The sequence below is a fragment of the Pithys albifrons genome, chromosome 5 (assembly GCF_047495875.1).
Source record: "Pithys albifrons albifrons isolate INPA30051 chromosome 5, PitAlb_v1, whole genome shotgun sequence".
Lineage (NCBI taxonomy): Eukaryota > Metazoa > Chordata > Aves > Passeriformes > Thamnophilidae > Pithys > Pithys albifrons.
This window is the reverse complement of record NC_092462.1, coordinates 37,931,984-37,943,920: the sequence shown is the minus strand read 5'-3', so window position 1 is coordinate 37,943,920 and position 11,937 is coordinate 37,931,984. Positions and strand designations below refer to the sequence as shown.

Below are 11,937 nucleotides of genomic sequence, written 5' to 3'. Positions count from 1 at the left end.
CTTATGTATATTTGCAAAACAAACACGTAAGATTTTTATCTTTGCTTTAAAATCCATTGTGCTGATGATTGATTCCAAGGCACCCTACCCTACTGTGATCCTGTAACAAATGACAACAAGCAGTTAATGCCTTAGCTGCGCTGGCAGTGCCATTACTACTGGCATTAAGTCTCCAAGGTTTTTATGCATCCCTATAATACTTACATTACTTTATAGTCTTCAAGTACAGGTTTTAGACTGCATAATCTGCCAAAATCAGGCTCCTTATAGATTTCCTTATATACACTCTACATATTAATGAGCCATCTGACTCATAGGTAAGTTGATATCTTTTAAAAAGATTTAATGTGAGTGGAGATGCATTGGTATTTCTCACTGTCAGCCTGCAAAGAACAGTGTTGATATCAAGGATACAAACAAGATGCAAACTGGCTTTTGCTTACAACAAAAACCTAAACCTGTGTAGCTCATGTTAAAAATGCAAAGCACATTTAAAGTGCATGGAGTACTTTAAAAAAAAACCCTATTAAAAAGATCATTTTCTCAGGGCATGTTACACAAACTTAGTAATGCTATATGTCAGAGACAGCCAGGCTTTTGCAGCTGAATTTCAATGCTGCGTTTCCTTTCTTCTGCCTCACCCTACCAGGGGCCATTCTCTTTTGAAAACTACTTCTCTTCTACGGATAGCTGCTGCTACCTTGTCACACCCCCTCCTGCCTCCATCTGCCAAGGCCTCATCATGGGCCATCACTTTTCCCTGGCTCCAGCCTGGGGAAGAAAAAAAAAGAGCAAAGCCGCTCTACTTTGCATCTTACCTCTAATATTGCCATACTTCTTCAGACAGAAACATGGATATGCGTACATCTGAAACAGTGTCTCTAAATAAAATGAGTCAAACACAGTTCAGGATTACTATCTCTACACAGATAAAGGAGAGCGAAAAAGCAAGACTTTCCTACAGTTCTCTTGCAGCTCCCAGATGCCATGGTAGGGAACAAAAAAGCCTCTGCAATTTTCAATAACCCTCTGTCACAGCTGGCACCCTGCCAGCCTATGCCAGACAGCAGCTGCTGCGCCCACTGGGGATGTGGTGCTGGAGCAGAAAGGCAGAAGGGAACCAAAAATAAAGGGCTATCAGGGCTGGAGGCAAGGAGGGAGATAGAGTCAGTATAAAAACTGATATTCAGGGCAGTGGGTCAGGGGCAAAGTGAAGAAAGGGGAAATGTGGTAAGATCTGGAAGTACTGCTTTTCCCATTGCAGCCTCCCCAGTCCCTCAATGCATTTCCTATAAACTCCCTCACTTTTAACACCTCAGAGAACTATTTGTTCCTACAGCAGCCTTCTTCTACCTCTGTTTGGGCTGCATTTCCCTGATGAAATTCCCCAAAATTTTGCTTCCTCCAAATCCCAGTTTGTTTCTCAGTCTCTGCTCTGAAGCAGCATCACAAAGGAGAAAATTTTCTCTTGACCTTAAACATTTTCAGCGACAGAAAACATCATACATGGAATTATGGAGGGAGCAGAAAAAAAAAGTCAGCAGGAAAACACTAATTTTGTTAGAACTGTCTTTTCTCAAAATGCAGCAGGACATTTCCTGAAAAAACCTATGCCTCACACACTTCACTTTATATACAAAACTATCAGTTCACTAGACTGCTGTCCAAATAGGGCTCTCAAAATGTGTTTTGGAAACAGATACTCCCTGGAAAAAACAAGAGAACTTAGACAACAAGGGGACAATCCTAATATACTTTTATTACACCTTCTAATAAAAATTTCAACTTATCATACCAAAATTTATTTGCAATTAACTCAAAAGGCATTCAACAGAACATCAACACAATATGCTCTCATTCCCTCCTCCCAAGGTTTATCCCTGCTTATATATAGCCAGTTCCCTGCTGATGTACATCTACACTAGGCTCACAGCCTCCTCCCACAGCAGAATGCTGCCCTGGAACACTGTGTACTCCCAGAGGCATTACAATAATCTGATTTAAGGTGCAGCCTGCCATGGCCAGGATCTGCACCAGAAAAGAATTTATGTAGAAAAGCAGAGGCAGCATCAGGCATTTTGTCACCCTGAAAAGGCAAGGCTGTCCTGTTCTGACAGCTGCTGCTTGCAGCTAGCTCTTCCTCTCCTTTTAAGATGCTACGTATATAACAGCAGTGGCAAAAAAAGTCCCTCCTAATATTTCTAACCTAACTTAGAGGCAGAGGTGCAACCATGCATCCTGCTCTCTGCCATCCCAGCTGTCCAGCTCCATCAGAGAGGGGGAACACCCTGCTCGTTGGGACCATCTTGAATAGGTAGGCTCAGTTTCAAAAGGTTTGCTTCCAAAGACCTGTGCTTTTTGCCTACTCTTTGCTGAGGCAGCAGAAGACAAATATGAACTTCTCACAGAGGCCTTAGCTCATTTCTGGCATACCATAAATCAAACTGAACAAGGAGCAAGACATGAAATTGTAAACTGAGCCAGCTGAGCAGATGCACTCCTCTCAAAGAGGAGGTAGAGGTACTCCTAACAAACCTCCACACTGGAAGCAGCTCATCCAATAGAGAAAACCAAACTCTTACAGCACAACATCAAAATCAAAACAATGCACACAAGAAAATGTAAGAATTGCAGCTCAAAAATCATACTTCTCTATTCCCATCACAACATAGCTCTGGGATGGCTATAACAGAGAGAAGGTCAAATTGTCACAGAAATATAAGGACACAAGCTTCACCCTCAAGACTATTTTCTCATTACTACATAATACTTGGATTCCGTTTACGAGTCATGTTACGTGTTTTTATGGTACCAGATAATTTGATTAGCTGTATGTGTCTAAAGTAACTTCCTCTGAAATACTGTTCAATGTAATGCTTTAGTTCCTGATTGAACTTGTTCAGTAAACTCAATGCATGACTATCTGAGTAGGTATAACTGTATAACTAAGTACGCTGTACTAGAAGACTGTTTAAAATAATTAAAGGAGGGTTTTATTATTTATTCAGAAAACTGAAAGAATTCCCAAGTCATGAATTAAACCATTGCATGAGATTGTTGGGTAGGTCTGCTCTTCTCCACCAAATGCAAAATAAGGCATCTGTCCAGAAATCACATTCTTCTGGCTGTGCAACCCCAGAAGCCTGCTCCTTTTTGCTCCCCTCACCCTGCTCTTACTCCACAAGCAAGACACAGTTATTCCACAGGATATTTCCTCTTTTTCTGTTCTAGATGTTATGCTTCGCTCTTTGAGGAGACACCTTCACATCAGGTCCTGGATAAATTGCTTGCTGCTAGAAGGAACATGGTTCATTTTTTTGCCCCTAGACGAGGCTGACAGTGACTGAAAAGTGGTTCTTAAAGCCCATCCTCTGACCCTGTGCTGGAGAACAGCTCGTCAGTCACAGGCAGAAGTCAGGACAAACAAAGGGCTGTTTGTACAGCATCTCCCATCAGCCCTCCTCTCTCTTCTCATCCCGGCTAGCTCTAGCTCTCTCTGGGTACATCTAAAAAGATACAGCTGCCAAGAAAGTGAAAGGAGTAAAGCAGAAGAAAAAGGTATGTTTTGCTCCTGAAATTATCCTGGTGCACTTGTTCCACTGCTGTTAGTTACAGAGTACAGAATTAGAAATATATATGGGAACATGCAGAAGAAGATTTGGGAGAAGCTGCTATATTGTAGGCAAGAGGTGCTATTTAAGACAGATATATGGCTATGATTCAGTTCAAAATAATTCTTTTACTATCTTGCTTTTTTCAAAGTTGGATGCTACATATTAACATCTGAAGTCATTAAAAGTACTAGATTGCCTTCCAGTGCTCAATGTTATTGCAGACTTGGTGAATATGGAGATGAGTGTGTTCACAAAGAATTGCTGTACAAAGAAAAGTAAATGGTGTTTAATGAGAACTCGGTTTCTGGAAAGAATCATGGTATTGATGATAATTACAAAGCAGTAATTCACTGCATTCATCCTCAGTGGAATAGCTGCTGTCCTCACAGTGCACCAACAGTACAAACAAAATAGATATCAAGGATTTTTTTCCTATGGAAAAAAATTCTTCACAATATTTTCAGCTTTACAGCTCTTGTGTAATGATTTCTTTGGAATGCACTAACAAACCTAACTATCACACACTGATACAACTAAATATGAAATATTTAGCTCAGCATTTTACAGGTGTTTTTGAAAGGAAAAATTGACAAACAAATAAACAATAGAATACATTTTATTTTTAATAAATATTTTTAGCTCTTGAACTCAAAACACATTAAAGAGAAACAAATTTAATACATATTTGCTTCTTAAGTGCAACTTGTTAACCTAGCACATTCCACTGGACAGACTGGAGAAGATACACCAAAAGTATACCAGTTAATGTATTTCTTGTTTTCAACATTAGGCAACTAGAGAAACAGCCTGCTTAAGGGTATAAGAAGGATATATTTAATGGTTGATAGACCAATCTGTAAATATTTATATTTTCCCAAACATGGAGGATCCCCCCAGAGGTGCCAAAATACACATTTTGTGCCATTTCTGTTTAACCTGTTTCTAACACCTGAGCTCCTACGGATGCTATGTGACCTTTAAAGGTCATCATTTCTCATGAACTGTTACCCTGTTTTCTTGGACAAGGAGGCCGAAACGGGTTTTTCTCTTCAGTCTTCTCTGATTACCTCTGCATCTGGAAGATCCAAAGACTAGACAGTGCCAAATTGTCTGGCAGGATAATTCAAACACTGTCAGCTGAACAAGCAGAGGCAGCACTGACTCCTGACTCAGGATGCATATTCCCAAAATAACCCTTTTCCTTTACAAAAAGCTCCAAACTATTTCAAAGCACTTGTATTCCCAGCTGCATCTGGTCTCAAACTTTACTTATACTATGTAAAAGTAACCAAAATAATTACCTGAAAAGAACTTATGAAAATGAAAAGAGTCAATTTTCAGTATTTTCAGATGGCTTTACTTCTGCTAGAATCTGAAATTATACAACTTTGGTAGAGCAACGTGGTCAGGCATTGCTATCTTTACAGAAGGTTTTATAAAATAGCAAAATGTAAGAGGATGCTTGCTGTCAATGAGTCTTTGAGCCACCTTAGAGATTGGTTTTGTTCACCATGTTTTCCTGACCTGTTTTATGAGAAAAGATTGTCATCTGTGGTATGCAAAAGCAGATAAGGCTTTGACACTCATTTTGAAACAAATATGCACATCCTAGCTCTGTTCTTTACCTAGGCAATTAGTAGGAGTCCAACATCTGTGCAACCATACTCAGGGAAAGAAGCTGCAGCAGTTTGTCAGACAAAGATGCCGCATCTGAAAGGTTTGCTGAGTTTACCAGCATCGATCCTGTACAGGGAGCTGATGAAACACTTCAGGTTCTTGGCAATTTTTCATCTGCAAATAGGGACCGTTCTCTTCAGGACAGACATAGCCTTTTGAGGAAAGGTCTTTTGACTAAAAGTTTCCATGTGGTTACAATCTGAAAAAAACAAACAAAAAAAACAAAAAAAACCAAACCCCAAACAACCAGATAAAGTATTACAGCAGAAACAAAATTATAATAAATACTTTTTTCTGAATAATAACAGTGCTGAACATTGGTAAGGTGCATAACTGACCTGTCAGAGAAGCTGTCTATCCGTAGCTCTCCACCATGTTAAAACTTTGCTAATGCTGATTTGGCACCTGCCCATATAAACCCTCCTGATGATGCACTACAGCAATATCGTGTTATATTTCAAGGCAAGTAGTGAGTTACAGAATCACCATAAACTCTAGGTCATGACTTTTTAATCCAGCAATTCGACAGTAAGGAATCTGCCCATTCTCAGGAGAGTGACTTCCTTCAAATTTTGCGGAGACCGGCAGCTGGGAATAGATTCAAATGAGCATTCCATCTGAACTTCAGGTAGGGAAAGATCACATGAATTATTATAAATCATTTTTAAAAAAGTACACAACAGCAAGATATCATGAGTGCCTCATAGTCAAGAAAAGAACTTACAAAATAATCCAATCACAGGAAACAAAGGCATAAACTCCCTGCTTCCTAAATTTCTCTTGGATGGAAATTTTCTTCCATTAAATACCTAAATAATTGAGCTCAACTACTTGAACAAAAGATGAAATTGTACTCCCTGACACTGGCATTTATTTAGATATAGTATAAATCAATTTGTTCTCTTTAAGCATTAGACTTCTCTGGGCAAAATCCCCGTAAGTGCAGCATTTATAGTCCTACAAAATAAAATCATTAATATAATAATACAGATTCTTCACTCAAGTCTAAAAACAACATAAGGCAAAGTTAGAACAATGTTTACTTTATTTGAGAAGTAGTTTTGAGGTCTAAAACTAATAAAGACAGTATGTTATTAAATACTGCACTCTATGGTAATTAAAAAACAGATCCCCAAGGCTCCATTACTAGTAGTTTATAGGAGTTTTCTACTCAAAAGTTCCCATACAAGTCCATGGAAACTAAAAGAAATTATTTGATGAATATTACTTTTAAAATAGAAGTTTAAAAAATATACACAAGACCTTATTTTCACATCAGCCACGTTCTTCAAGGTATTGGCCACTTTTTAATATTTTATTTTGCTACTGCTGTTCAAAAAATGCAGTTTAAAGACTGATGTTCAAAAAAACCCAAGTTTAAATATATATAAAAAATAACCAAAGAGCATTGAGGTGTCATATTTTATCCCAAATATAAATCTATAGTGACAATTACCCAAGAAAAATTACTACAAAACACTGTAAATTTATATATTTAAACGTTTACTGTTTGTTTTTTCAAGGGTGATCTTAAGATTTTCACAAAATAACTCATATGGGACTCTGTTAATTGGCTTCTATAGCTGGCATACTTCATTTTTTTCCTTAACCAGATAAGAGCCCTGCCATCATAACTTGGCCTTTGATAGTCTTTGATCAGACATTGCCTTACGCTTTGTTATTTTTGGGTTAGCCAAGAGCATTCTAACCTGTATTCCCACAAGAAAGACTAGGGCTGGCCCATAACACCTTTATGTCAGGGGATCAACTCTGAAGTGCCAACAGGATGAAGGACGGCACAGTCTTCCTTGAGGCTAGCACAAGTACAGTAAGGAGTACAAAGGGAGAGTGTTAGGCAGAGCTGGTCATTGCTTTAGGTTACTTTTCAGAGCAGAATTCCTATTTAAATTCTGTAAGATATCAGATCACTTTTGTTCAAGCATGAGGAAAGGTAAAACACCCTCTCTCTCTCCTAAAACCAATAAAGTCTAGAATGAAATGTTCAAAATACTAATTTAAAAGTGAATGCAAGTTCAAGGATCTTATCCAAAGCTTTGTTGCACAGTCAAACTGTGCAAAGCAGCATGGAACAGCAGAGTTAATGTTAAAGACGATGGAAAGCCTAGTCGCCAGCAGAACAGTTTTTCAAGGGATCATTTATTCCATTTTTTAAAAAGCCAATTACACCATAATGACCTCCAGTAGCAAGTCTCGACTAAGTAGTCTGCAGTACTAAAAAAAATAATAAAAAAAAAAAAATCCCCTTACAGTTGTATCATACCCAAGGCTGAAGTCCAGAACAGCAGCGCTTGGCAGCACTGCAGAGAGCTTCAGCTTCCTCAGCTGGTTAAGGCTTCTGTTTCTCAAGTAGTCAGTGACAGACGATTCAATCAGCAAACCATTTTTCCACAACTTTGATGGGGAAGGATACTATTATGTGAGTGACTCCTGTTTTGACAGGGAAAATGGCCAGGAAGGCAAGGACACACACCTAGACATTTTCCCCTGGTTTGGCAGCAATCAATACAATCACTTACACCACTGAGAAAATGCAGCCAGCTCTAAGCAATTTTCTCAAGGTGAAAGGCCAAAGAAACAACAAAATTGCCAGCACCAGAAGCCTCAATTCCTGATGAAAAGATTTCCAAGGTTCCACAGAAAGTAATGAATATCAATTCTGCTGCAATATTATTTACCTTGTAGAAGAAAATGCTCTCCAGAAGTCAGGCTCAAACCTCCAAAACTTCACAGGGAAGAAAAGAAAAATGCAAGTAAGAAAGCAAATTGGGGAAAGTGGTCTGTTCAACTGCAATACCTGTGTCATGTACCTCATTTCTCTTTAGCACCCTGCTGTGGGAAGCTGCAAAAATGAAGATGTTCTCAGTGTTGCTTGTGCTGAGCACCCTTCTAGGTACCCTCGCGATGCCTTCCCAGCGCCCTTCCTGTTACAAGAGGGTCCTCAAAGACCACAACTGTCACAACATTCCCAAAGGCATGGAGAACCTTCGACAGATCGATGATGGTCTGCAAGATCACTTTTGGGACGGAAAGGGCTGTGAGGTGATCTGTTACTGCAACTTGAATGAATTGCTCTGCTGCCCAAAGTAAGATCATGCTCATTTCACGTAAACTAGTTTTTCACAACTGTTCCTTGTATTTCCATCCTTTTACAGTTTCCACAGGTGAAATAAGATACCATTTTAAAGAAATTCATCACTTCAGATAGCTTGAAATTATATTAAGATAGTGCCAATTATTTGATACAGTCAGTTTTCATGTTTTGGTTTCTAGGGGCTCATGCAGGACTTGTAAACCTCCCTATTTGTGGGGACTTCAGCATTTAAATCACTCAACTTTTAACTCCTCTGTTTGATCCAAACTAAACTTACTCATAGCATCTTGCAATGAAGATGTTTTCAGGGCAAAACTATTTGACTTCTACTGTATGGAAGAGAACTATTGCTAATATAAACTATTGCTAATACATATGTCAGTTAAATAAATGATTCTGTCAAGATAGCTGTTAAATGTGGGAAAGCAAATGGGGGGAACAGAGGTTCACACAAATACCTGTAAGGCAGGGAATAGATTTAGCCTCGGAAAACCTACACTCCCCTGGTTTGCTGGCACTGCTGACAAAGCTGAACAGTGACGTTCTCACTGAACATGGGGCTTTTGTTGTTGTTACACAGAAAAAACATTACTGAGCTAAAAAGCACCACCAGCCCATACTGGTTTTTAAGTAATAAAATGTATTGAGGTATTATTTCATTCAGCTTTTCAGCAACATCTTTTCTTCAGTAAATTTGGATTAGGAATATCAACAGTTCAAAACTTATTAATACTTCAGGAGCACATGTGATGGCATTATATAGGCATGCAAAAATGATTTTTATATTTGCTCCTCTTAACACTCATTTCTCAAGTTCCTAAAACCCAATAAAGGGCAACTTTTTGACACTGTTGTAGGGGGCTCAAGTTCAACCAAGTTGCAAAGACTTCTAAAGCTAAAAAATCTCACATTCAAACTGAGAGCAGGGTTTAAATAAATGTTTCATCTTCTACTTTCCCTAAAACCAGATATAATGTCCTTACCCTGAAGCACACTTTGGGTTTCTAGCTTCAACTTCTGAGCAGCCTAAAAAATACCTAGGAAAATATACCTTCCACCAACCTGAGCTACCTAAAACCTACTTTGCATGTCTGCTCTCAGGACAAACTGCACTAAAACAGTACACGTGCATATGCCAAAGTCCTTTATTTTGATAATATACTCTACTTGGTAAGTTTATTTTCTCAAAGCTAAAAATACCAGGGCGGAGTTCTGGCAATCTGGTCAGTCAATGAAAGTTTTGTCATCACTTCTAAACCTGGCCAGCAGAGGTAGAAATACAGTATCTTCATTCATATCTGTAGTTGCATTTGCATTGCTGGAAGGACATCCCACAAACACAGTAATCCCACATATTTCACAACATATGCAAAGAAATATTCACAACAGGAAATGCATGTCATGTTAAAAATCTGATAAACCCATGATCTAATTATGTAAATATCTGATCATATCTTTCAGGGATATTTTCTTTGGACCAAAGATATCTTTTATGATCCCCTGCAACAGTCAATGATTCAAGTCCGCAGGATAACAGACGTCATTCTACAATCATATAATAATGCTTTCAAGGGAAAAACAAAACCACCACCAAAAAGAAATTTCCTCTCTAACCACAAAAAGAAAGTGTCTCAGTTTACACTGTACAAAAAATTCCTTTCTACCTTTATGAAATATCAAGCATGTAAGAAGTTCTTTCAAATTTGGTAGCTGACTTAGTTTCCACAATGGTTTAAGAGACTGCACAAGCTCTTAATGCATTTTAATATGCTTCACCTCAGCAAAAAGTATAACTCTTCTTACTCAGCACAATATTTTAAACTACTTTGTATGAAGAAACTTCAAGCCTAGGCCTTCATGTCATTAGGAACATGACTGTCATAGCAACCTATGGCACTACAGCTTCCTATTGCACTATTGCCATCACGTGGTCAATGCCTTTTTAAGCTGAAGCTACCGTGTCACTTTTGCAGACAGGCTCCCATGTTCTATTCTGGCATCCTAAAATACATGCACATGCAAAAGGCATGTATATTTGTATTTGAAAATAATTCACTGTAATTAAAAAAAAAAGCCAAAACTGACATTAATAGTACTAAAGCACACTTAAGTCTTAACTACATGTAACTGGTCACCTGCCTTAACTACGAAATATGTAAAAACTTAAATTGCTTAATCTTAACATTGAATATTTAAAATATTAGAACAGTAGGATTTTTTTAAACAAGCCTTTTTTGAAAAACAGTACTCCAGAATCAAGTTAAAATGCTGGCTTTTTAGTTTTAGGCTAGCCCTGTAAGGAAATAGCTATAGAAGATATAATCATCTTAATGTTTAAGACGTATCATGACCTAGGCAATAGATAGAAAGAGACATAAATTTTTTGGCTGTTTTTCGCTTATACTGCAGTCTGTATTGGCAGGTGTTGAGAGGCAACTGTGTAAGTTTAAGGAAAGCCACCTGAACAGGCAGTAAACCTGTCTTGTTGCCTTACACATAAGGACTCTTGAGCTGTCAAGTCAGTCACATGGAAGGTGTGCAGTACTGAAGTAACTATTCAATCTTCCCCACTCAAAAAGTGCATTGTTCACTAAATCTTACACATTAGCCCAAACTGCTACCACCAGTTCACCAGGCTACTTCAAATGTCAGTATAAAACATCAGCATGACTATTTTTCTTCCTGTTAGTAAACAAGGGTTGGATACTGAACGAGGGGGGTGATTATATGTTGCCAATAATAAATGTTTCAAGTAAATCTGTGTGTACTATTTTTGCACTACTGACTGTTAAACAGTTTATGTCACCAGGCATTTTAAGCTTTGTTTGTGCAATCATTCCTGAGTCATCTGGGCTTCCTACCAAATCATCAGTTAGGAGTAAAATAAACCCCATAAAACTGGCAACCCAGTGAAAGTATCCAAAGTCAGTGCTATGCTAACAAAACATATGGTATATGCTCTTGTGCAAAGTCTTCTCTAAGTTTCTAGGGTATGTAACTTCTGTTGTTTGTGCCATCCAGTTTCTACCAGAATCATGTTGCATATGCCTGGCATTCACAGCTTTCCAAGGCAGCAGTAGCAAAAAAAAAAATTAAGGCAAATGCAAATTTGGGTACTAAGTTGGTGGCTTTCAGTTACCTTTCTTCCACCACTCCTGGAAAATCCATAATCTACTGGAGCAAAATTTTGCCATTTTCCACATGCAGAAGGATAGGGTCACTTAAGGTACTACTTTCAGACTGGCTTCCCATAGAAGCTTGCTTTTGTTCCTCTCTCCACTCCTTCCCTCACACAGCTTCTTCTACAGGTCCTGTCAGGCCTAAGTGAGAACACTGAACTACAAACATGCACTCAGAGAAGAGTCTTTATCACTCCATGTCCTATCCATGACTAGGTTCCCTGGCTGTTTACGCAACTTGCACTTCGAAGATAAGAAGCTGAATTTGTGCAAAGGATATTTAGCAAACAAATTTACAGTCCCTGGAGTGAAATGGGCATGAAAACGTTATCTTCAAAGGAGAACCAATTTTAGC

The 11,937-nt window shown here is 38.4% G+C and overlaps 1 protein-coding gene across 1 annotated transcript; it reads left to right on the top strand.

Annotated features, from left to right (window-relative positions):
* Positions 1 to 3,485: 3,485 nt before the first annotated feature.
* Positions 3,486 to 11,286, top strand: SCRG1 (stimulator of chondrogenesis 1). The gene is made up of 3 exons (XM_071556248.1): positions 3,486 to 3,558; positions 8,135 to 8,395; positions 9,865 to 11,286. The coding sequence occupies exons 2-3, from the start codon at positions 8,160 to 8,162 to the stop codon at positions 9,917 to 9,919; spliced, it is 291 nt and encodes a 96-aa protein (XP_071412349.1). The 5' UTR covers positions 3,486 to 3,558; positions 8,135 to 8,159; the 3' UTR covers positions 9,920 to 11,286.
* The last annotated feature ends 651 nt before the right edge of the window (positions 11,287 to 11,937 follow it).